The following is a 27347-nucleotide window of genomic DNA, read 5'->3' as shown; positions in this document are numbered from 1 at the left end:
TTATGACCAAAAGTTAGCTATAGCATTTAGGACCAAATGTTATTACATTTAGGACCAAAAAGTCCGTGTTTAGGGCCTTTATTAGCTAGCTACATTATAGGACCAGTTAATACATTTAATTTGTGCCTTCTACATCGTCTGGTCACCCTAGGTTCTGATGACACTAAAACCAATGTATGATCACTTAAAATGTACTCAAAACTAATTTTAAACATATTCGCAGTATTTGACCTAAACTTACAAATACTGTGCACAAGCATAACAGTTAATACAGCATTGCAATATTCTGAATATATCTGTTAAATAAAGATGTCAACAGTCGCTTTATATTTAGTGTAATAAATATTTTACGCTTCTCCCCCAAAATTTAGGTGACAGAGCCAGAGGGCCAGAGGCTAAGAGTCAAATCTCACATATCCTATTAAAAGAGCTAGTCATACCCCTGATAAATGAATGTAATGAAAATGACATACTTTTTGATTTTTGGAGATATTTACTATTGTATCTTAAAAAGGAATTAATCAGATGAAGATGTCGTACAAACTCAATCAGTATCCACTCTTTGCTCTTCCAGGGAGAAAATAAGATCAGTCAAAAGCATCCTGCAGGCTGTATGCATTTAATGTTAACTTAATACTTCCCTCTTGTGGCTATATGATATACTCTGTATATATTGATGAAATATTGATAAAATGGGCAGGGAAGAGTACATTTTAGAAGGAATTTCCCTTCTGTTGATTTAACAGCAAGCATGTACACACTTCAATCTTTTTCGCACACACATTTCAGAGAGAGCATTTATTTCAAAATTTAGGTCAAGAACAAGTGTTCTGAATTCTGTTCTGTATATATTTCATTTTTAACATTTATACATGTAAAAAAACAAAACAAAAAAAAACATTATAATAACAATTTTGTGATAAACAGATTTGTTTATATTGTCATGTATTATTAAGTTAGTTCATGTACAAGGTCACGACTTTCATTGTTTGTAGCTAATGTATTTCATTCGTCATTCCAATAATGCACGCTCAACTGTAAACTGAAACTGAACCATGTCAGTAAATGTCTCTGGCACTACATTACCCGGAACTGTAATTCCATACACTTGCCTTACCCTGCACACATACCAGCTATACTCTCAGAATGAAAATACTGTGCTCACTTGCTCTAAAAGGATTACATGACATCAGCAGACATCTGAAGATACATATAATTACTTAATAGCCCATGCTAAATAACTGTAGAATTAAATATATATTTCTACCATTTGCTGGCATACTCTTTATTACGTTGTATTTCACAATCTGTAATTAAAGGTAGGTGTATCAGGGTAACAGCACTAATGATTGTAAAGGCTTCTTCAAAAATATAGATTTTTTCATGGATATTTTTCTGATATTTACCATGTAAAAAAATCACAGATGAGATCTGGCTTGTGGAGCTTGATGGGCATAGTCACTATTCACTTTCATTGTATGGAAAAGAGCAGTATGAGCATCCTGCCTAACATCTCCTTTTGTGGTCTGTAAAACAAAAGAAAGCCAAATGGATTTTAAACAACATTTTTTCAACTGTTAAAAATGTCTCTGCACAACCACATTACTGAGCAGTGACATATTTTGTTTAATGCTCCATGATAATTACAAACATTAATAAAATGTATACTAAATTCCAAATGAGTGTTAAAGCTGTAGTGTCATTTCTGTGCACTTTTAAAAATTACTGTTTTCAGGGGCCTGGGTAGCTCAGCAAGTATTGACGCTGACTACCACCCCTGGAGTCGTGAGTTCGAATCCAGAATGTGCTGAGAGACTCCAACCAGTTCTCCTTAGCAACCAAATTGGCCCGGTTGCTAGGGAGGGTAGAGTCACATGAGGTAACCTCTTCGTGGTCGCGATTAGGGGTACTCGCTCTCAGTGGGGCGCATGGTAAGTTGTGCGTAGATCGCGGAGAGTAGCATGAGCCTCCACATGCTGTGAGTCTCCGCGGTGTCATGCACAGCGAGCCACGTGATAAGATGCGTGGATTGACAATCTCAGAGACTTGTCCTCCGCCAACCGGGATTGAGGTAAGTAACCGTGCCTCCATGAGGACCTACTTAGTAGTGCAAATTGGGCATGCCAAATTGGGAGAAAAGGGGATAAAAAATAAAAAAATTACTATTTTCAAACAGATTTCAGAAAATAAATTTTTTCATTGGTTGTACAAACAGTCATTACGCCATTGGTTGAGCCAGTGTTGCTGTGTCGGGCTGGATGTGCCGCTCAAACAAACAGAGAAATGCTTTTAATAGCACCACAGAGCCACAGTGTTAAAGCCCTGATATACAGTTCTTATGGAGAAGTTCTTCTTTGTTCTTCGTTCAGATGTAAAAAGAAGTTCTAAACAGCTGAGCAGTGGTATACTGTTTGCGAACATTTAGACACCTGCTACACCGCTGTGGGAGGCATTTAGAGGAGCATTTAAATATGAGGACTCGCAGTAAAACCTTAACTAATGTGACATTAAAATGTGTTATCAATGACTTTATGCCTCATTCTATGAGTAGAATTCACACAAGGTCAGAAAAAGAAGCTGTTTTAACCATAGATATACATATGTAGATACCTCATTCGGCTGTTTCGAATACGTCAACCGTGGCACCATCTTGGAACAGTCAACAAGGAGAGCTGTTTAAATGTAAGTGAATGGAGAAGAAGCCTCAGACCGCTACATAAACTGCTTTTTTTGTGGAAACAGTTCATTATGTAATTAACTGACTAACTGGGTGCTAATTTTCAGTATGTTTGCCATGATATATTCATTTGTAGAGGACTTTATTTGCAGAATATTACGGGGGGGCGGGGGCGGGGGCGGGGGACCTGTTTTAGAAGTGAAGTCAGGATTTTTTTATATCATCTAAAATATTGTCCAATGTTTATGGAAAATCAGATAATCTGAAAGTTGGCTGGAAAAGACAATAGACTTTTGCAGACTATATTTATCAATTTACAGTCATGTGTAAACAAACGGCTCCTGACTGTTCCAATATGCTGGACGCGGAGACGTATCTAGCTGCTAATAAGACATCTACGTATAGATATCTATGGTTTTAATCACTAGATGATGATTTAAAGTAACATATATGCAGTAGAACATTTTTAATTTGTCATATTTACATTCTGAATTCAGGACACTAATGCGCTAACATGCTGTACGCTGCAATTATATGCACCGATTGCATTTGCAGATAACACTGATACTACTGCAAAGATGAGTGTCTAAAATTTTATGAGTGTTATATGATGAGTGTTGAGTGTTATGTGATGAGTGTTAATGAGCAAAATACAGACAAAGTATGGTGATAGAGGCATATCTTATTTTGGGTAGATGTGTGAATAGCTTTCGCTGCAGATGGCACATGAGTGAATGGGCACTTAAGAGTATTATAGTAGATTTAACTTCTTTTGTGGACTAATTAAACAAAACAAAAGAAATCGCATGACATGGTCTTGGAAAATGTCTCTGAGCAAAAGATCGTACAGATGTAAGTAAATCTATACCAGCTTGTTAATAACTCTGCACACCGGTGAGTTCATGTTGACAGATCTTGACTGACTGAACAATGTAAACAGAATTAGCTGTCGCTGTCAAGGTAGGTGGAGTTCTAGGTCAAACCAACTGATGACATGGACCAATGGTAGTAAGAAGGTGTTTAGCAGGTGTTTATGCAAAAACACCTTCTTATTGGCCAGATTTTGTTCTAAATGATGTCACACCAGTTCATTTTTCAATTTCGTATGAAGTATATTGCGGCCTTTACACTTATGGGTGAAATCAACCTACAAATGGTTTACCTATAGTTGACTCTGCATTTTAAGATGGGATACAATAACTCATTTTTACATCGAGAAAATTATACAGATCAGCTTTAAAGAGAAAGAAAATGTATACGTGCAGTCCAGCACTCTTCAGAGTGATGCATGTTGAGGACCTTCATCCCAGCTGCGAAACAGTGATGACCTTGGCGTTGGTTACTATGTTATCCTGCTATAAAAACAGCATGAAGACATGGGTCAGACAGCAGACAAACAAGCCATACTCTATTAATAATATTAATGTCCTTGTCCTATCTTTCTGCTTTACCCATGGCTATATTGTCTAATAACTCTGCTATTATTAGCATGAACAAACATTACAAGAAATTACTTTATCTATAACAAACACATATTTTTTTTTTTTTGTGCCCATTCCACCAAAGTAACAAAAGCATTAACGAACAAATAAAATGTCAAGTTCAGTGTAATCACTCAATGTTTAAACTGGCACGCTAGAAATTATGCTTAAAAGAATATTCTGGGTTCAATACAAGTTAATCTCAGTTGACAGCATTTGTGGAATAATGTTCATTACCACAAATAATAATTTCGACACGTCCCTCCTTTTCTGTAATAAAAGCAAAAATCGAGGTTACAATGATATAATGGAAGTGAATGGGGCCAATTTTTTTTAGTGTTTAAAGGCAGAAATGTGAAGCATATAATTTTATAAAACCACTATAATACATTAATTCTTCTGTTAAAACGAGTGTATTATTTGAGCTGTAAGGTTGTTTATATCATTGTTTTTGTTTTTGGTTTTAGGGTTAACAGTGTTGTGTCGTCATGGCAACAAAGGTATTAAATTAGATATAACTTTACACAGAAAAGGTTCGTAAGTGATTTTTATCATACTAAAATCATGTTATCACACATACTGTTTATGTCTTGTAGCTTTACTTTTGAAACAGTGAGTATGTTTACGGATTGGTCTCAATGACTTCCATTGTAAGTGCCTCACTGGAACACAGATTTTTGCTTTTTTTTTTTTTTTTTTTTTTTTTTTTTTTTTAAGGAGGTACCATTCGAAATGAACTTTTGTGGTAATCAACATTATGCCACAAATGCTGTTGATTGACCTTACCTTGTATTGAACTCGGAAATTCTTAAGGAGGGGGTAGGAATTACCGGTGTGACGGTTAAAACATTCAGTGATTGCAATGAACACAACATTTTATTGGTTCTTTTATGCTTTCCTTACTTTGGTGGAATGGTCAAAATATGTGTGTGTTATTGATAAAGTTGTTTCTTGTTAAGTTTAAAAAGCAGCTGACTCATTCGTAAGAGATTAACTTGCAGATGTTATACAAGTGGTTGTTTTTCAGACATGATATATGGATGAGTCATCTTCAAATACTCTGGCAGCTGTTATTTCGATGATTACAGAGTCTAAATGAGGAAGATATTTTGTTCTTGACTTATGTGAGTTAATTATTTGTCTTGTTAAAAACTTTTGCATCCAGGCATAATTGTAATGTTGGAGAGTATGAAGGTAAAATAGTGCCTAAATTATTTGCATTTTTGCAGTAGTTTATTTTACACATACAGACTGATTCTATGCGGTCAATCCGTTTTGCTGTTCATGACACCCTTTCTTTGCTTGCATATTGCTGATTGCAGGTTTGCAATGTTTTTGGCCATGTTTAGGTGCAAAAACAGTACCAAAAGTGTAAGCGTGGAAAAAAGGAATTCAGAAGAATACAGACCACATTTACTTTGTGTTAATATGACATTACAGATTCACAACACATGAATTACACTTATGTTGTACTTGCTTGATTTGATCAGCCCCCCTGAAAACTACGCCCCTGCATGTGAGTTACCACTGCAGGTACTGACTGATCATTGCCGTTTTCTTGTGTTTTGTTAGTGCTTGTGTCAGTATTGATGTCTGTCTGTTTGATGGTGGAAACTCCTGCTCACTTGTCTTCAACAAATGCTTTCTGTTTCTTCTGAAGTTTCTTCCATCTGGTGTGCAAACAATGAATGATCTTGGCTGTTCATGTTCAGGACAATTGCTGGATTCCACACTTGTCCTTGTTGTATTGTGACTTTGTCTCCTGGAAGTATATCTGGCAGTTGTCTTGTTTGCCTCTCATAATACAACTTTTGTTTTGACTGTCTTGATTTTAGTTTCTCATGAACTTGTCCATATCCAACAGGAGTCAACAAGGTGGTAGAAGTTGGCAGTTTTGACTTAGTCTTCGTCCCATTAGAAACTGTGCTGGTGATAGTCCAATACCATCTAGTGGTGCGTTTCGATATTCCAGAAATGCAATATATGGATCTCCATTCTCACCTTGTACCTTTGTGAGCATGTTCTTGATTGTTTGAACAGTTCTTTCAGCTTGTCTATTGGATTGAGCAAATCTTGGACTGGAAATTTTGTGCTCAAATTCCCAGTTCTCTGTGAAACACTTGAACTCCATACTTGCATACTGTGGTCCACTGTCAGTTATGATGACATCTGGTATGCCATGTCTAGTAAACAGGGACTTCATGGCTACAATGACACCTCGAATTGTGGTTTCACTCAGTTTTGCAATTTCTGGAAACTCGGAGTAATAATCTACACTGAGTAAGTACTCAGATCCGTTGTGATGGAATATAAGTACCAATCTTTGCCCATGGTCACCCTGACAATGTGTGCTGTATGAATGGTTCTCATGGGTGGCTATTTCTGTGAGCGTTGCATATAGCACACTGAGATACAATGTTCTCTATCTGAGTTGACATACCTGGCCAGTAGATGGTGTCTCTAGCTCTTTCTTTCCATTTCACAATGTCGAGGTGTGATTCATGGACTTTGTTCAACATTTCTTGTCTCAGTTGATATGGTACGATGTGTTTTGCAGCTTTAAACATCAGCCCTTGTGTATAAATGATTTCTTTGAATGTCCAATATGTGTGAATTTCTTTGGGAACAGCACTTTTTTTCAAGAGGCCATACACTCATGGTGATATCTCTCAGCATTTGCATTTCAGGATCTTCTGCTGTAGCTTTCCTGAACAACTGTAGTTTCTTTTCTGAGATGGGCGCTGAGGCGTGATCCAGTTAACCTCTAACTCCTCTTCGAGCAGATCTTCTATATGGTCATTTAGGTACGCACAACTTAATGCATCAGCGATGTTCATTTCTTTGCCTGGCTTGTATATGACAATTACGACTGTATTTCTGAAGTCTAAGCAACATCCTCTGGAGTCTAGAAGGAGTTTGATGGAGTGGCTTTTTGAGGATTCTCTCAAGTGGTTTGTGATCACTTTCTACTTGAATCTCTGTGCTGTATACATACTGATGAAACTTCTCACATCCGTAGACAATGGCAAGTAGCTCTTTTTCAATTTGAGCACACCTACTTTGGTAATCTGTGCGTGCAAGTGATTCGTAGGCTACTGGTCTTTGATCTTGCAGTAAGACTGCTCCTATTTCTTCAGAGCTAACATCTACAGACAGATTTAGGGGTTTGTTGACATCATAGTACTTTAGTGTTGGTGCGTTGGTTGCCAGTGTTTTCAGCTTTTCTCTTGTTCACGTCCCCAGTGACATTCAGTGTCATTTTCAAGCAGCTTTCTGAGTGGTGCACTTACTTCTGACAAATTGGGAATGAACTTGGCAAGATACTGCAGCATACCCAAAAATCTCTGTAGCACTTGTCTTCTGGTGGTGATTATTTGACTACAGCTCTTACTTTTTCATCATCTGGTTTGAGCCCATCGGCTGTGAGTACATGACCAATGTACTTGATCTGTGATGTTCGGATCTGGCATTTTGGTTTATTCATCTTAAGATTGTATTCTCTTGCTCTCTGCATGAGTTTTTTTAGTCTGTGATCATGTTCTTGTATGGTTTCTCCCCACACTAACAGATCATCTGCAATATTGATCACACCATCCAGATATTCAATCATCTGTGCAACGGCTTTTTGAAATACTTCTGACGCTGAAGATATTCCAAAAGTTAGACGCAGGAATCTGTATCTTCTTATGGATATTAATTAACAATGATTGTGATACACCGTACATACTAGCCAATCCACATTCTTTGATTGCATGCCTGTCATTTGTGACCTGAACTCGACGTGTTCGACTGACCCTGTGCATGAGAGAGGTTATCTGGTCTCATCTAGTCCACCTAAAGGAAAATGCCAGCAGCAGTTACCTCACAGGAATCCAGACTGGAGCCTCAGAAGTCTTCAGAGTTTGTTGATATTTATAGGCTACCGAATATTCCTTAGTCACCATTCACTTCCATTGCATCTTTTTTTTCCATACAATGCAAATGAATGGTGACTGAGGCTGTCAGTCCCTAACATTCTAACCAAAATCTCCTTTTGTGCTTCATAGAAGAAAAACAGTCTTACAGGTGAGTAAATGACGACAGAATTATTAGATTTTGAGGTTAATTAACCCTTTAAAATTATTCTGCTAACGGTTAATAATTTCATTATTTTAGAGGTAAACAATTCAGAATAAATTGTTATAACATATTACCTCTCTATACAGATTAGGCGGAATTATTACATACATTTACATGTCCACATCTTGCGTGACTGTTACTTTATTATTGTTGTGAGCGCAGGGCCACGTGACACGAATATGCGCACGTGTGAGTGACAGAGGCGCTTATGGAGAGAGCGCGAGAGGGAGAGGGAAGGGCTCGCTCTCATACCCGGAAGCTTTCCAACTAATCCTACTATGGCGAGCGCTGATTCATTAATATTAATTAGGTTACGTGATTGGACTCTTCAGGAGCATTGTTTATTTATATTCATAAGCTAAGCCGTGGTCATAGTAGGATGCCACCCTCTCGCTGTTAGTACAGATACGAAGCGTTTAATTTTTGTTTAGCAACGATTGTCGCCGCAAAAATGAGAGTTTTTCCTGTGAAAACGTTGTTTTAATTATGTGTATTATATGGGCAAGAGATCCTCGGAAATTCAGTTTAATCGCGGCTGGTCATTCATTTACAGTGACTTTACCACACAGAGGTAAGCAGACTAATATGCCAATATTTAAGTCTCCGTAGTATAGGTTTGGGTTTATGTTTTATAAACAGACAAATCAGGCTATAGTTTCCAGTATACATGGTATTATAGCCTTTTGATTGATATTTAAAACGACATGGGTTATTTCCCAACAAATTGCGTGAGGGATTGTTCATTATCTCAGTATATTAGCTGTACTTCACTAAATAAAAACTGTTTATTTACTTTTGTAAAACCTACATTTCAGAGCGTTTTGTCATGTACTTTTCGTAGATAACTTTTTGGGTTTAAAAGTTGTCACCAGTTGTCATTATTTTGGTATGTGCTTGAAAAATAGACGAAATTAGACGAAATTAAATACATATTTAATACAACAGACATATTTTTTTTTTTTTTGTCGAGTATTTCGCCCGAAGGTGTGTACAGTTTTTATTTGGTTGACAGTTATAAGAAATGTTTGACATACACTTTCATTGTTGCTGTTTGAAACACACGCAAACAGTCTTATTTAATCTCTTTATTGTAGGTCAAACAAGTGTAGGGGCTTTCTGGACTTTGCTCCGGAGATAAACGAATTAGTTTAGTTTCATTACTACTAAACTAGCCAGTTTAATTTAAATTCGATTACATTTTCCATAAAATTATATCATTAAAAAAGTACAACGGAATAACGAGGGCAGATTTGTTGTGTGGATGTGTTGTCTTTTAAGGGATTTTTCTCACACGTTCGTTGTTACTCTTTGTCTTTAGGCATTCATAAACCAGTGCCCTGGAAACAAACAGCTATGCATAATTGATAGATACTTAAATCTAGTATTTAACAACTAATACACCGAGGAAAAGGACCGTGTTAGTACTTAATAAGTACAGTTTTTGGAGGTTTGTGATAACAGCGCCGCCAGGCAGGCATGTGCAGAGAGGATTTTGCAGAAAATGAGGATTGGACGTGAGCTACGTGCGCATCCAGGGGTAGACGAGATGACATGGAGAGGCTGGAAAATACGGACCTTTTAAAAGCACACAGAACCGAGAATATCTGTCCAGCGCCAGAGAGAGTCACGCATGGCTGTTGTGAGACTCATGCGGTGAGTAAAATGGGTCTGAACGCGACCACGGCGGAGGAGCTGCTGGCAGGTCAGGCGTCCAGATCGGAATCCGGTATTACGGTTCTGAAGAACGAGTCTAAAAGCGGGTTGCCGTTGTATAATGGCGAAGGACGAGTGTCCAAGGCCGCTACTACTGAAGGAAGTTATCATGATGTTCCAGTGCAGAAGCACAGCGGGTATTCACATCTGAATGGACTGGTGGAAACCCCCAATGGGGGTCCCACACACATGGGACATGCAGACAGGACTCTATTGCCTGGGAAAAGACCTTGTGGAGATGTTAGATTCAGACACCTCCAGCATCAGAGGAGAAGAGATGAGGAAAACCGTGACTCAGGGTTCGGGGCCATTGGTGGCGGTCCTGGAATGGGGGCCGGATCCAGCGGTACTTCGGAAACATCCCATGTACCGGAAACTGCTTACCCTCAGCTTGAATGCAAAAGGAGGAGGCTTGAAACAGACCCCAAAACAGACACTAGCAAAAGCACATGGACGATTGCGCCCCTTGCAGCCAATCACCAACACAAAAACTGCAGTGTGACGAGCCCCATATCCTCTTCTGGTTGGGTTCACCACAGTGGGCATAAAGTTGCAATGAACCATGCACCAGGGCAGGCCAAGCAGGCTGAGGTGCAGTCCATGACCATCAGTGCAGGTTGGTCTCCAGAGCACATGGCTCAGCAGTACTTAGTGCCCTGTATGAAGTTTTATGGCATTTGTGTTAAAGATGGCTTCCTGGGGTCTCGACTTGGGGATAAGGTTCTGGAGGAAGTGGAGACTCTGAATCGCAGTGGGAAGTTTCGAGGCGGCCAGCTGGTGAGCCAAAAGAGCATCCCCTCCAAGAACATCCGTGGAGACCAGATAGCCTGGGTTGAAGGCAATGAGCCGGGCTGTGAAAATATCGGCGGCCTCATGGCTCACATTGATGAGGCCATAATGCGTAGTGCAGCCAATGGACAGCTGGGTGACTATGTCATCAACGGCCGCACCAAGGTGAGTGAGAACTGACGAGATGGCACATTTGTAATCAGATTTTGGAATAGTTCACCCAAAAAAAAAAAAATTCTGACGTAATTTACTCACCCTCATGAGGTTGCAAAAACATATGATGTTCTTTCTTCCTTGGAGCACAAAAGGAGATATTAGGCCGAATGTTAACGAAAAGAAGCAGCATCAACATTCTTCAGAATTTTCTCTTTTGTCTTCCGTGGAAGAATGTAAGTTATTATTGTTTGGAATGACATGTGTAAATGACGACAGAATTTTTATTTTTAGGTGAATTAATATAGAGTCTTTTTGTTCGGACTATCATAGTAAGTATTTTAGTACATTAGTATCTGAGTCATTCACCAGTAGAGGTTCATGGGCAAACTTTGTATGCACTGTCACCAGCAATGCAAAGCTACATGCAGGAAGTTGTGGTTAGGTTTATCAGACGAGATACCCAAGATGTTGACTTTTTGTATGGTAATCTCTTTTCTTAAAAAAAAGAGCTCTGTCAATCTTGGATCTGTATCCTGTACACAAACAATGCATTCTTACTGCCACTAAAATGCAGTGCTTGTTAGTAATGTGTGTGCGTATGCTTGTATAGTGGGATTGTAAAACCTAATCAAAACTTGACATGCAAAGCAACTGATCATGTACCATATCAAAAACACAAAGTTGTACTCGGCAAATGAATTTGCTATATAAATCATGTTGGCGTAACCTATTATTCAAACATATAAGTATTTAAAAATAATAATAATCTTAAAGCTGCGCTAGTAACTTTGTGCACTTTAGCGACATCTGTGGTTAAAACTTAAAATTGCAAGCAATTTGCTGAAGAACACTTTACGTCAGTCGTGTTTCGGCACTGCTTTTCTGGCGGATGAATCTCATGATTTAAGCTTACCTGGACATCGCCTGTATCTGATCATGATTGGGTGATATTCATAGCTGGAGTCATAACCTGCTATTTTCATGTTGATATTATGTTATACAATTAAACATTTAAAACTGAAGTATTACTTGCTTCGATGAAGACATAAAACACTCCTATTTACATATTTTGAATGAATTTTACACTTATAGCACTTTTCTGAAACTACACTCAAAGCACTTTTACAGACATAACAGGGGACCTCAATCGCCAGCAGTATATTTTAATATGATTATTCAAGTGTTTTATCTAATATTAATGTTTGTATTGTACTACACATCAATTTAAGAGGTGAAATTCGTGTTATGGCTGATACGAGTTCAATAGAAGACTTTATTATTTTTTTATTATATTGTACAGCCTCAGCTGATAAGGCAGTTGAACCGTAATACTACAATAGTATGTCTATATCTGTTCTGTCGACTTTTGGGCCTAATCTGTGAATTAAGAATGTGGATATAAACATGAAATTAGACAACCCAAACAAGACCAACACTGACTGAAACACAAAGCACAGAAAGAAAATACCAGTACAGTCCAGAAATGAGACATGCAACAGGTGCGTAATGAGGATGATATAAAGTAGACTGTTTTAAATAGTCATCTTCACCCTGCACCTGAACAGCTCTGAAAATAATAACCAGAGTGATTTTGCTTCTTTTCATATCAAAGGCCATTATCGTGTCGAATTAATGTTTACGTTTTGAAATATTACCTATTAAAATGCATATTTACATTTTGGATACTGAGCTCATGATTCTCAGCCATGTGTGTAAACGGGGTTTAACTAACGTTTAACTACGTTTCATTCCGCACTTCATCTCTAAAGGCAAATTAATGAGGGAACATTTAAGAGAGCGCATGCATGTTAAACTACGGCAAGCCACGAGTCTCAGAATTACACGATAGTTTTAATGTGTGTACATCTAAAACGGCGTATTTTGCGGAAATCTAAACAACCATTAAGCCATAAAATACACTGTGGTAATTTCAAACGGCGTAAAAAACACACAAAAATAGTCTCAAATGCCATATTGGACGACGTTTAGTGTATGTGAAAAGCGCCGCTTTTTACGCTGTTTGGCTTGGCATATGACGCTGTAAAAAAAAACGCTGTTTTTGGTTGCACAAAAGCGGCACCTTTTACGGCGTTTTCTGTGTAGTAGAATGAGCCCCGCCTGCTGGTTTTCACAGCCAGTAAAGTTTGATGTGTTCGCACCCAATGATGAACTGAGTCTGGCCAGACCAGTTCACTGCTGCAGGTTATTTCCGCCAATTGCTCATTCAGGTCAAACAAATCAAGATGGCCAAGTGTACAGTTCAACTGGTTTTCATGTTAACTGGAAACCTTCTTCCATTTTGCACCAGATGTAAATGACCAGCGGTAGATTAGTTGATTCCGAAAATCATGCTCCTAACTCAATATTTTGCTCTCCATTAAATGTAAACTTACTAAATGATGCTTCAGCGCATTATTAATTTGAGCTTTGAACATATTAAAGGGTAAAAAGACAAATGACTTCCATAAGTGAGACATGGAGACAAATTTGGTGATAAAAGTTGATAAAAAATAAATTTTGTAGACAAAGTTAGTACCGTATCTCAAAACACTAAGAAATGGTTTCATAATAATGACTTAGTATCTCATTACAATGAGAAACATTCTCATTATTATGATTACAAAATCACTTTTTAATCAACTGTGGTGCAAACCAGCTTCAATAGACAGTCAACCGTATTCAATAAAAAAATAAAAAACATGACTAAACATGTTCATATTCTTTTGATGTAATAATATGCCTTCATATGCCATAAGTTATCACAATGGTAATATGCCAATGTGATAATGCTTTGTTCAAAAATGTATCTCTTTCATATGGTAAAAATAACAATGGCAATTTACTACAAATAGACCATTGCTGTGTCCGAAATTGCCCCATATCCCCTCATTCACTAAAATAGCGGATGTAAGTGCAACAATATTAGAAATGAGAGATCGAAAAAGGGTGAGCAACACTTATGTAATATACTCTGTGAATTGGAGATTGCTGCGGAGCTATCGCAGAAACAAGTTAGTCACATGTGTACTTTCCATGTGTATTTTCATCTTACACACACTTTGGAAAATAATGATTATGATTATAATAATAATAACAGCTTTAATTTGTATCTGTACATACGGCATGTTGTGGTTTCATTCATGGTATATTACAGTAATACAATAAATCTTCATTCTATTTGACATGTTTAATATGTTCATAATGAACTGCCAACAGGGAAAAACTACACTTGAACAAGTGTATATTATATTTTATATAATTATTTATTTAATATCACAAAACTCTCCCATCCAAACTGTGCTGCATTTAGAGAAAGATCACAGGCGCATAGTGTCCTCATCTGACCACAAACAGTACTGATGTAATCAATAACAATAATTAATAAGATGAATACATTACCTACAGGTGATAATCCATTATTTGAATAATACATTTTATTATAATTTCAAAATGTCACCTCAGAAATATAGAGAAGAAATACACTGGTGCATTAAGATGAGTGCACCAAATATAGCTCAAAATACAAATCATTTTTATGGGCTTACAGCAGTGAATCGTGGTAAGGTAAGGACATTGTTTTAAACACTGATTGTTTATGTACTCTTATGTACTTAATAATGGCAATTTGTTAATTTTTAACCAAAAAAACATTTTCTGTTTGGGGTCTGAGAAAGCCCTAGGCTGTTTTAATAGCTTTAAAAAATTACTTTACATCAAAGGATCAGGTTAATACTCTTTTGAAGACTGATTATAAAATAAATTTCCACTTGATAAAGCACTTCAACCGTTCTCCATGAAAATGTTACATATTATACTAGGGCTGTGAATCGCGATTAATCATGGTACATTACAAAAAACATTAAAAAAAATTATCAAAAAATATATTTACTTTTTACTGTGTCTCAAAGAACTTGCAAGAAATTGGTTAGTTATTGGTTAGTTAGAAAATCTTCTGGTGTTTTCCAGTGGACTTTTTTAATAAATGTATCATATGGGCAGATTCAATTTATATCAAGCTTTACTGGCAAGAGAAACTTAAGTGTACATTGCCAATGCATTATTAGACACTATACATACATATATATGCTGAAGTTTAATTTGCTGAAGTTTAAAATCTCAAAACTATTATTTTCTCTGGCCGCCATTCAGTCTAATAATGCACACGCTGGGTCTCTCTTGCGTGGTTTTGCTTTTTGACATTGGTTCAGATGACAGTGTGTGGGTGTTTTTGGATGATGCAAAGAGATACAGCAGCTTGCCCTTATCTCTCCCACACTTGGCTCACCACTTGCTGGTGAAGTCTCCATTCTCCATACAGTAAATCTGCACCTGTGTTTATTATGCCCAGGATATGCATTGCATGTCATAAATAAGCGTGCATTGCTCCACACAATCAGTTTCTGTGCAAGGATGTGTACTTGAGTTGAGCGTGTACCTCCTGAAAATTTTTATATGCCAATTTTAGCTACATGAAGTGGGGAATAACATTAGTGAAGTTACAGGAAGTGAAAAAAAAAAAATGGATACTGCATTAATCAAAATTACGATTTAAACAGTCAACTATTAATCGCAGAAATGAACATGTTAAATATCCCATCCCTATATTATACATATCTTATATACATTATGTTATCTTTGGGGATGTATAAAACATGAATAAAAAAACTTTGTTTTTCCTGAAGTTAATAAGAGGTTAATTTCAAAATTATATTTAAGTTAATCGGTAAAGTCAATCTCTGCAGAAAATGAGGGTTAAAAATAGGCCCTTGATCTTATAAAGAAATCTGTTTGAATTGTTTTAAATTTTATATAGGTTAAAAATAGTTTAATTCTGACTTTCTGACATCACAGACACTTGAGAATTTATTCTGTTGCTCAATTAGCTTGGCAGAGAAGATTGAACATTGTGCCTCGATGGAGTCATCGTCCCGTATGCCCTCAGTGTTGCATCAGTCATGTCAGCCTGTTACAAGCGTCAGAGTGAAACTGCCCCTATGACGCAGGTCTGGTTATTTGAGCTTGCCAGGACTAACCAGTGTCCAATGGTATGTCCTGTTATATGATCTTCAGGCTATGGCATTTTCCAGACGCAAATTAGACAGATTTAATCTTCTGTTTCTTGAGTTTCAAAAAACTTTTTTCGTATTTCAATTATTATTTTTTTTAAGGAATAGTTCACCCAAAAGTGAAAATTCTGTCACCCTCACTAGTTGTTCTAAACCCGTATTTACATGTACTCTGATTTTCTTTCTATTGCAGAACACAGAAGGAGATTTTTTTAATGAATATCTTGGTCTGTCTCTTCAATACAGTAGCAGTTGATAACATCTCAATGTAAAGCTTAAAAAAGTACCCAAAAGTATCATAAAAGTAGTCCATGTCACTTATGGATCATATTCCAAGCCTACACAAGGCAAACGATAGATTTTGGTGAAATACAACATCTATCGTGTATCTTTTATACCTTTTGTTATCTAAATATTGAGTCTCTATTTCTGAATATTTAAAAGTTTTAGAGCTGTTGTTTGAGCGTTATATGCCTGAGTAATGAATGTGAAGACATATGCATTAACATCTCAGAGACACGTGGACTTTCCTTGTGATCACAGTCTGTTCATTGCTGTTGCCATTAGAAACCTGAGCTGAATGACCTTCCTGTGGATCTGACGACAGTGTCAGCATGTTGACTTCAGCTCATTCGGGAGAGTAATTCAGTATGGAGTGGCCACGACCCGCATGAGTCTTCTGTTCAGTGGGTCAGATCAGTCAGACTGCAGTCACTGGACTCACGTCTCTCTGCAGTGAATAGTTTTTAATCTGCAGTGAGGACTTTCTGAGCAATGGTTAAATCCAGTATCAGTCTTAAATTTGCCTTCTCAGTACTGCTTTCATCTCAGACCATGTAGCTTATGATTTAGACAGACATATAGACAGACAGACAGACATACAGTTAGATAGACAGACAGATAGATAGATAGATAGTAATTAGCGTAGCACTGATTGACCCTGATCACTCCTTCCTTTCTTTCTTGTTCTTTTTTCCTCTCGTTCTCCTCTCCATGCCTTATCACAGACCCCTCACTTTTTAGCTGGCCAAAATATTTCCACTGCCGTTGTCCTGGAAACAAGACACGGTACCCATGCCCAGTTATCGCACGCTCCCTATCTGTCTCTGTTGAAACCAGTGCTTTTGGTTGAAGTCCGTGGTTTCGTCCTTGTCCAAATACGTATCATTCAGTCTCTAATATGTTGCGCATCCACATGGACAGTTGCAGATAAACGAAGGATAAAAATGAGGGAACATCGAGTACCAGCATTTAGCTGCACCGGCCACATGGCAGTAGTGTCTGCAGTAGACCTCACATGCCCCTCCCAGAGGACAGCATGCGCACCCAGAGTAACAGGCTCCCGCAACAACCATCTATATACAGCCAAACAAACCATTACCTGGCAGAGCTCATATAGACTAATAGATTACTGTAAAATCTGCATGCATTTTATAAAAGGAGATACTAGCACATAAAATAGACTTCTATTTAAATAGACATCCGCACTCAAGTTACTTACATAAGGTCAAATTAATTGGGGTAGGAGCAATAATGTGTAGTGAATGTAATATTTTTACAGTAGTCTGCTTAGTATTAAACTTCAGAAGGAGGGAGCCGAGTAATGTTTAGGGACCAGAAAAGCATAAAAAATTGGGGTGGGCTCAACTGACCTTAGTAACCGCATAGCATTGCCCACAACATCCTTGCAAAGTGGCTGCGATCTTTGCAAGGGCAAGGACCATTCAGATTTTCTTCAGAAAATGTAAAATTGTAGTTGGAGATACTGTTGTGTCTGAATTCATTTCAATGATTTAATTAAAGTGGTGTTTGACATAAGTAGGTGACACATTGTGTGTTTTATATGGTTACAATTGCACCACAGAGCCACAGTGTTACACCTTTCCAGGAAATCAACTTACAAATGACTTACTTATAGTTGCCTCTGTGGATCAAATTGGGATAGGAGAAAGTATTTTAACACTGAAAACATTACAGACATCACCTTTAAGCTACGAAGTCCTTGGCAGTGGCTTATCTGAGTAGAAGGAACAATTAGATTATACAATAAAAGAGAGGTGTACAGAGGAAATGTTATATCAGCATCCTAACAGCAGCTAAACTTGTTCTTTTCCTCTGCAGTGCAGTGGTACAGTTCAGGGAATTCAGAAAGTATTCAGACCTCTTCATTTTTTTTCTTCACATTTTGTTATGTTGCAGCCTTATTCTAAAATGCTTTAAATTATTATTTTTTTCACGTCAATCTTCACTCCATGCCCCATAATGACAAAGCAAAAACCAGATTTTTGATAACTTTGCAAATTTATTAAAAAGAAAAAACTGAAATATCACATTGACAAGTATTCAGACCCTAAATTAAGTACTTAGATGAAGCACCTTTGACAGCAATTACAGCCTCAAGTCTTTTTGGGTATGATGCGACAAGCTTTGCATTCCTGGATTTGGGGATTTTCTGCCATTCTTCTCTGAAGATCCTCTCAAGCTCTGTCAGGTTGGATGGGGACCGTCGGTGGACAGCCATTTTCAGGTCTCTCCAGAGATGTTCGATTGGGTTCAAGTCCGGGCTCTGGCTGGGCCACTCAAGGACATTCACAGAGTTGTCTGTAAGCCACTCTTGCGTTGTCTTGGCTATGTGCTTAGGGTCATTGTCCTGCTGGAAGGTGTCCCTTGGTCCAATCTGAGGTCCTGAGTGCTCTGGACCAGGTTTTCATTAAGGATATATCTGTATTTTGCTGCGTTCAGCTTTCCTTCAACCCTGACCAGTCCCGCAGTCCCTGCCGCTGAAAAACACCCCCACAGCATGATGCTACCACCACCATGCTTCACCGTTGGGATGGTGTTGCGCAGGTGATGAGCGGTGCCTGGTTTCCTCCAGACATATTGGAACAGTTCAATCTTTGTTTTATCAGACCAGAGAATCTTGTTTCTTGTCCTTTAGGTGCTTTTTTATGTGTCTTGCACTGAGGAGAGGCTTCCGTCTGGCCACTCTGCCATAAAGGTCTGATCGGTGGAGTGTTGCAGTGATGGTTGTCCATCTAAAGGTTTCTCCAATCTCTACACATGATCTCTGGAGCTCAACCAGAGTGACCATCGGGTTCTTGGTCACCTCTCTTACCAAGGCCCTTCTCCGCTGATTGCTCAGTTTGGCCAGGTGGCCAGCTCTAGGAAGAGTCCTGGTTGTCCGAAACGTCTTCCGTTTAAGAATTATGGAGGCCACTGTGCTCTTGGGAACCTTCAATGCAGCCGAAATGTTTTTGTAGCCTTCCCCAGATCTGTGACTCGACACAATCCTGTCTCTGAGCTCTGCAGGCAGTTCCTTTGACCTCATGGCTTGGTTTTTGCTCTGATATGCATTTTCAGCTGTGAGACCTAATATAGACAGGTGTGTGCCTTTCCAAATCATGTCCAGTCAATTGAATTTGCCACAGGTGGACTCCAGTCTTTGCCACAGGTGGACTCTAGTCAAAGCGTAGAAATATCTCAAAGATGATGCAGAGAAACGGGATGCACCTGAGTTAAATTTCAAGTGTCATAGCAAAGGATCTGAATACTTATGTCAGTGTGATATTTCAGGGTTTTTTATTTGTATTTTTTTTATAAATTTGCTTTTTTATAAAAAAGTTATCAAAAATCTGGTTGTGACTTTGTCATTATGGGGAATGGAGTGTAGATTGGTGTGATTTTGTAATTTTTTTTTTTTTTTTTTTAAAGCATTTTAGCATAAGGTTGCAACATGACAAAATGTGAAAAAAATGAAGAAGTCTGAATTATTTCTGACTGCTTTGTACATATAGAGTATGATGTTTTTTTTTTACTGTAGACCATCTTAACATTTCCCTCCACTCAAAACATTGACACACAATTCATATGGAAATTTTTCTGGATTACTGAATGTATACTGTATTATACAGACAGATTTCAGGACAGAGGCAACGTGAAGATTGTAATCTGAAATCACACAGAATAGCATGTAAATGCGCACACAAGGACATATACACCCATAAACCTTCCCACACATCAGTTTTAGCCCTTAAGGTAGCTTAAGGTAGAATTGTTTCTGTTGAACACAGTTTCAGTCATGACAACTCTCTGAATGAATTTTAAGGTATTAATGGTTTATAACAAGTTAGTAGGTTTGGTCTTGGCAGACTTGGTGGTTTTTGCTGCAGCACAATTAGAGGGCTTAACTCGTAGCGCACCTCAGTGAGACAATTTACCTTTAAATGTCTGAGACAGTTTAAACGCAAGACAAAAATGTAGTACACACATTGGGCCTCACTCATGAAAATGTTGTAAATATACCAAAGAATTAGGTGTAATTTCTGCGTAAAAATTCAAGAACGCTTGCTATTCCCCAGATTTGTTAGTACAACTTGCGTATGTTAGTGATTTCCAAACTATCGTAAATAGAGCGCGCATGCACATTCATTGATAATTATCATAATCCACGCCCATGAAATGTCATATAAGGAAGACTTAAGACTCGCTAGTAAATGAGAATATGAAGCTTTTTTAACATATATGCCAACAGTAATAAAAGTTGTTTTTTGTTTTTAATGGAGTGCATTCACATCGTAAAATATTGATTTAGCAAATACTCGCATCTAAAAAGAAAGTGAGGAACATACCGTTATCACATGCTTTTGATGTTATCACAGGTTCTTTTGTGAATTAAAACCAAGAAGTCAATGAAAATGGTTTGACATGAAGCTTTAGTATAAAAAAAAATCAGTTCATGCCGACAGGAGTATGTCCACCACCATTTACCTTCTCTGGTTCAGTTGAGCGCATCGCCAACTTCTCGAGTAAATCCAAGATTGTACAGTGATATACTTCCGTTGCAACAGGAACAATCTTCAAAGAAATGTATAGAATGCCTGAAGAAGTTCTTTGACCAAAACGCTGTAAGATATTACATATTAAAAGCTATACAAAGTGTGCGTGCTTTTTTCCCCGTTGTATTGTTATGCACCTGCCCGCGATGTTCATTTATGGTTTACCACTGACCATATGTCAACTGAACGCAATTTACCGATGCCTATGCTAAATTATGAATTCTATATAATAGATAATTGAATAAGTTTTTTTTATATAAAATACAAATAAAACAAATCCTGCCAGTCACATTAGAGGGCATTATTATTTTTTAATTTTTTTCGATAAAACCCATGTCAAGAACTTCTGCTGGAAATAAGCAGAGTTGGGAAAAAATATACTTTACGAAGCCCAGCTTTACGAATAATTGACACAAAAATTTGTTCCGGTCATGTATCATGAATGAGGCCCTTTGATTGGCTAAAGGCTAGGGTGTATTTCATTTTTACGCATGCTGGTATATATACCATATATATGTATGTATTCCTTTAACCGCAAGCCTATATGGATGCTTGTGTACTACAACTGCTTTATGATAATCATTAGTAGTCAACGGCAGGCGCATGTGCAAATGACACGCACAGGCTTGGACTGTCCACGGGTCTAGAAAAACGGGGCTGCACACAGACAGTCCACACGTACTGTGCAAATGGTTTCTAGAAATCTGAATAAGAAAGCTAGAATATGCCTGTATTTATGAGAGGTTTGGATCATATAAACATCTTATTTAGAATTTCCACCCTAACTGAACATTTATTTATATCCGCGCATGTCCAAACAAATCAATTTAGACAGGTGTGAAAATTCAACCAATTGAAGACACATTTTTGGATTATAAGACTCAGTTTTGTTTTACTAACATTTTACAAACATTAAAAGAAACGTCATGACCTACATTTTGCAATTCATCATGCTTTTCGGTGTTATTGTTAAGCACATGAATGAGAATTTATGATTTGATTTGATTTTAACCCCTATGTCCTTATCGTCTGTTTTCTCATTATCAAGGTTTACACTCTTTTATCTCAGCACACCCTGTGCTCAATATCTACCTGGCAATCAAGGCATGAATGGATGTTACATAATCAAACAAAATCGTTTTAAGGAGTTGTTGCATTGTAACCCTATAACAACAAAATAATATCAGGGTCTCACATCAATTGTTTTGTAGCATACATTTTCTTTTTGAAGCATCATATTTTCTTATTTGAAAGACTAATTCTCATAAATTGTTGCTGTCTTAGGACCAATTTACAATTAGTCACTACATGTGTCTTGATTAATCTGATTGCACATTCCAGTTACACTTGGCCACATTAAAGTTCACTTCCATTTTGTTTTTATACATTTGAGAGAGTTTCTCTTAAACACTCTCTTTGGCTCATATGGCAATTGCCAATCAGTTTTTGAGTTTTGTAGTTGCTCCATCCTTGTTTCTCATCCATGATTGCTTGCTGACTTGTGAATACTGGGGCTCCCAATCTTCCCTATGCTGACGTAGTTCCATTTGAGAGAAATAAAGTTTACATATGAGCACCTTTACACTTTTCATGTAAAATTCGTTGTTGAATAGTCGTTTGATCTCATTTAACGTAACATGAGATCATATGAAACTCTAATGATGGCACGAGAGGAGCATTTCAGCTTGCGCCTGATTGAGGAGAGAAGGACGACAACTCGCACACGCACTCCAAACTTTCCAAACAGCTTCAGGTGATGTAGATCGCAAAGTATGAGAGAATTATACAAAAATACGAAATAAGTAAATACAGAAGCGCTCTTGTTGTGAAATGAAGCGGAGCAGGAGTTGCTGTTCCACTTAAGCAAAACTTGCGTGTCGAGCATCTTTAAAGGAAACACCACGGCGTTATATCTTTAATGCATCCTTTATTACATTTTAAATAATAAGGAAGCCTATCATGTAAATAAATATAAACTCCGAAACTGGCATTTCTCTGTGCGGTCAGTGCTGCTTCTATGAGTCGTGTGAAGAGAACCGATCTAAGGGGAGAGAGATTGAAACTGCACCCGGCTGATGCACACTCTGTGGCAGGCACGCTCTTCCCTTGCGTGCACACTCGCTGCAGCTAGATTATTACGTGATGGCTCGTGAGATTGCTGTTTCTTTGTCTGAACATTACTTCTGCCCTTTTTAAGTACGGCTCCCCTGTCAATTTGCACACCCGTCTGCATTCAGACCGTTGTAATTTTCCATAAAGTCCCGAGCACTTTCATTATTAATAAAATTTCCGTTGACTGGGTTCGTGAAGGGGTTAATTCTTACTATATGACTATAGTTCATATATCCATTCTAAGTGTTCCCCTCCTGGCTCACCATGAGGGTTATTCACTTGTGGCATACTCATGTCAGTCGCTGTCCCTCAGGACTGTGCATTATGTTCTTTTGAGTATTATGCTTCGGTATCCCTCTCTGGGAGGGTTATGTCGTGTGGCGTGATGGGACTCATTTTCCCATATGCATCAGCATGACGCAATGTTGAGCGAACTGAATCGTAAGGGAACACTCGATTTCCTGAGATGAAGGGAACGAGACATTGCGTAAGCTGGCCGCACTACAGACTCAGAGTTTTTTGAGGTGCGAGCGATGAGCTTTTTGTCCCTCAGTCAGACAATTCTGAGGAATGGTGTTCGCGTGCCCGCTTATATACCAGACAGCGCCTAAAAGGGAGGGGCTTAAACACCATAGCCAATCTTAGGATTGGCGATATTGTAGAAGGGTTTAAACTAGGTTGTCGGAAAAGGATTTCCCATATGCGTCAGCATGACGAAATTTCTCAGGCAACCGAGGTTACATTCGTGACCGAGACGTTTTGATTTGTTTTTGTTTTGGCTAGTTTTCCAATAAAAATATCTAAAACTCCTTTAAAACAACATACATTTACTTTAGGAGCTATACTGCAGTAGAACAATTGTTATATGAGAATGTTAAATATATTATGAAAAATTCAAATATTTTAAATGATCTAAAAATCCTTGAAAAAAAAAAAAGATGCATTCACCTGAGAAGCAGCATATAAGTTTGCAGCGCTTTCAGAGAATATATTTTGAATATAAGTTTATTTTGTTTTTGATGCACTGGCCGAAGTATACTGTAAACGTGAAAAATACACATATACAAAATACACTTATATTCAAGATTCATTCACTGAAAGCAATTCTTATTATTTTATATGTTGCTTCTCAAGTAAATGTATCTTGTTTTAAGGATTTTTAGACAATTTTAAATGGAAAACAAGACAAAAACACTTGATAACAATAGGATTTTTTGCAGTGAATATTTTACTGAATTAAACGAAAAAAAAATGTTTCCCTTTAATTCAGCGAATGTCATTTAGATGTATTTTTAAAAGATGATTCTGTACTCTTTATTGTTAGTAAGCACGTTTAATACAACCTTTTAACTCGGGCACAAGCTGAATAGTCGGTTAAGAGCTAATGATTAATCGTTGCAATAATCGACCGAATAGTCGAATAATCGTTCTAATAATCATTAGATTAGTCAATTATCAAAATAACCATTAGTTGCAGCCCAAGTCTAAATATCCCCATAGATTTGAAATTAAGGCTGGGTGATTGTTTCAAATAATCAAGGATCTAAGATCTCATGGAGGCTAAGTCTTTTTCATGCCATGATGCCCTGTTAATTGTGGTTAATTACAGTCATTAAGACCATGATATATGGTGAACTGCCATAAGCTTTGTGGGTGTCTCAGATAATGCTCTCCGAGATCACATGATGAAAAAGGCTTTGAATCCGGCCCGATTCTTGATGGGCATTGTACGTATTGTGTTAGCTAAGACTTGTGTGTGGGGTTTGTACATGTTTGTTCTTCCTGCTTAACTAGACTAGCTTTATCAGCATGCATTTCCCATTCTGGTCTAGGCTGGTGTAACAGGTAAAGGATGGGCAAGGAGGAGGCGGGAACCGGCTGTACAGTAAACATAAAGTTTTAATGTCAAACTTAAAACAAACGTAAACAAACACAGACACACATGCAACGCGGCCGCATGCGTCTTGCTCTCCCGCTGATCAGCTGATTCAGCGCTGCCCGTGCATCATCACGACCCGGCCACGCCCTCCTCCTCGTCACAGCTGGTTTATGCAGGTTTGTGCATGTTTATGTTGGTGGACCAGCATAACCATGTTGTTCATCTTAGCTGGTGAAACTGGTCGATCAGCTAATGCTGGTTAATCAAAGGAAGTGTCCAGAACACCAGCATCCCATGTTGTGGACCAGTATTAAAAACACAACATATGCTGGTTTTATGATTGGTTCATAAAGGATATTCAGGAGGAAACCCCTCAGATTATAAAGGACCAACAGGAATAAATTAAAGGTTAATTACCTGAAGACAAAAAGCCATCTGGCCATATACTGTGATGACCTGTGGTGGGGAAGCTACTTTGAAACTTGAAGTAGTTTCTTTTTTAAATATACAGTATAACTGTCAAATGACAGGTACTACATTTCTTGGACAAAGAATTTGTTGCAGTACAATATGCACTATTTTGAAAACGGCAAAAAATGAAAAATGTTAAGAATGTTACAAATTAAGTTAGTAGCGTTCACTACTTTTTATTTGTTACACCTCAAAATTGGTGATAACATGGATGGCTTATAGAAAAAAAGCACAAAAAGAAGCACAACACACTTTTTTGATTCTGGGGGAGAAATAGAGAAATGGGGAAAAACAACAACAACTTGTACCAGTATTTAGCTTTGTGTATTTGCACTCTTGTGCCCACTTTGATTTTTGTTCCTCTGTACTTGGGTAATTGAGAATCTGTTCTGTTTGGGTGTCACAGTTGGTGTCCTGTGAACTCTTCAGTCTACTAGTGGAGGTCATGTCTTCTGTTCTCTAATGAGAGGAGTTTGACCGCTTGGCTTCAGCCAAGTCAAAGGCCAATTAAAGTCTATGACTGGCTTGTTTTGGATGGGAATCTGCTGCAAAATCCAGCTTAAAGGGATAGTTCACCCAAAAATAAAAACTCTATCATTATTTACACACCCTCATGTCATTCCAAACCATTATGACTTCCTTTTTTCTGTCCAACACAAAAGGAGATGTTTGGCAGAATGTTAGAGACTGACAAACTCAGTCACCATTCGATTTTATTGTATCTTTTTTTCCATACAACGAAAGTGAATACACAATATAATGTGAAAGGATGTAGGGTTAGATTGTTTCAGAAAGTTGTTTAGCAACACACAACCAATCGTATAAAGCCTCAGTACTTACCTCATTTAAAGTTCATGCATTTTGTACAGTCGCTGAAACTTTCACGCTCTGTTTTCATTCTCCATCTGAGGGAAACCTGTAAGTGTCGAAGACAGAAGACAGAAAAATACCATAAACCCACAGTAAAAGTAATCAATATAACTCATGCACTCCAAGTCTTTTGAAGTGAGACGATCACTTTGTGTGATGAATAGAACAAAATGTAAGATGTTATTCCCTCTTAAATCAAGTCAAAAGTACCTAAACCAGTTTGAAGGAATACATCAATAACACCAAACCCTATTGGTTCTCATCGCATCTTGTTACCAAATGTGTGCAACATGACGTCATGATGTTTGGTCATGACACTAGATGACAACCAGTGAGGTTTTATGTTATCAACGTTGGCACCACATTTAACTTAAGCACTTTTATTAATGTTTTGATTTGATTACTTTTACTGTGGTTCTACAGCATTTGCATTTTTTTCGAGCTTGACAGACCAAAGTCAATATTCGCTTATATTATGGCAAAAAAAATTCAAAATCACCTTTTGTATTCCACAAAAAAAAGAAAGTCATGGGTTTGGAGTAACATTAGAGTTAGTAAATAATGACAGAATTGTAATTTTTGGGTGTACTTTTCCTGTAACAAAATCATGGTGTGTTTTGGCTGTGTACGAATAGAAATAGCTGCGGATCGTCAAGCAAACCTTTTGTAAATAACAGCAGAACTTGAGCCGCTCTCTTCAGCATGCTGGAGTGCGTGCAGGGCTGCGACAGATAGGTGTGACGTATGCGCTGCTTCCGCTGTCTGTCGTGCTTATGCTCCATGTGCCTGTGTTTAATCCATGTGACACACGTTGTGTTTACTGCTATACTGCACTCCAGTGATAAAGGCTAAGATAAGGGTCAGAGGGAGAGTTTTCTCTCTAAGGCTTGATAAAGTGCTGACCGTATCACAGAGCCTGTCGGCTAACAGCAGACCCTGATGACTCACATTCCTGCTGAAACAAACATGTGTGCCAATACAGAGTTGAACACAAAGGCCATGTCCACACTAATACATATTTGATTAAAAGCGTCTCTCCAGTGTGAATGAGAGGCAAATGAACTGAGTTGCAAATTCAATGCGTTTCCAACCCAAAAACGTGTTAGTGTCGACAAGGCCAAAGACAAAATGGGACAGTGACAAGGCTATAGACAGATTAATATAATACGTTTCTATAAA

General features: G+C 37.8%; 1 protein-coding gene and 1 long non-coding RNA gene across 4 annotated transcripts in view; one reads left to right on the top strand and one right to left on the bottom strand.

Moving 5' to 3' along the window:
• Positions 1-530: 530 nt before the first annotated feature.
• On the bottom strand, positions 531-26972 carry LOC127421918 (uncharacterized). 2 transcript variants are annotated; one of them, XR_007894115.1, is made up of 4 exons: positions 26830-26972; positions 26139-26214; positions 3937-4032; positions 531-1526 (listed from the first exon to the last, which is right to left on the bottom strand). It is a non-coding gene; the product is annotated as an uncharacterized LOC127421918 (long non-coding RNA). The 2 variants fall into 2 exon arrangements; XR_007894114.1 differs by having other exon boundaries at positions 531-4032.
• The window catches only part of LOC127421895 (prolyl hydroxylase EGLN2-like), a 33595-nt gene continuing 14802 nt past the window's right edge, over positions 8555-27347 (top strand). The window contains exons 1-3 of one of the 2 annotated variants that reach the window (XM_051665102.1): positions 8555-8848; positions 9596-10606; positions 10679-10944. In XM_051665102.1, the coding sequence (XP_051521062.1) occupies positions 9829-10606; positions 10679-10944 (1044 nt within the window). In that variant the 5' untranslated portion in view covers positions 8555-8848; positions 9596-9828. Of the gene's footprint in view, positions 8849-9595; positions 10945-27347 lie in introns of both variants that reach the window. The other variant, XM_051665101.1, reaches the window with a different exon arrangement.

Source organism: Myxocyprinus asiaticus, chromosome 31, assembly GCF_019703515.2.
Source record: "Myxocyprinus asiaticus isolate MX2 ecotype Aquarium Trade chromosome 31, UBuf_Myxa_2, whole genome shotgun sequence".
NCBI lineage: Eukaryota > Metazoa > Chordata > Actinopteri > Cypriniformes > Catostomidae > Myxocyprinus > Myxocyprinus asiaticus.
The sequence above is the reverse complement of the archived record's forward strand: the minus strand, read 5'-3'. Positions and strand labels throughout refer to the sequence as shown.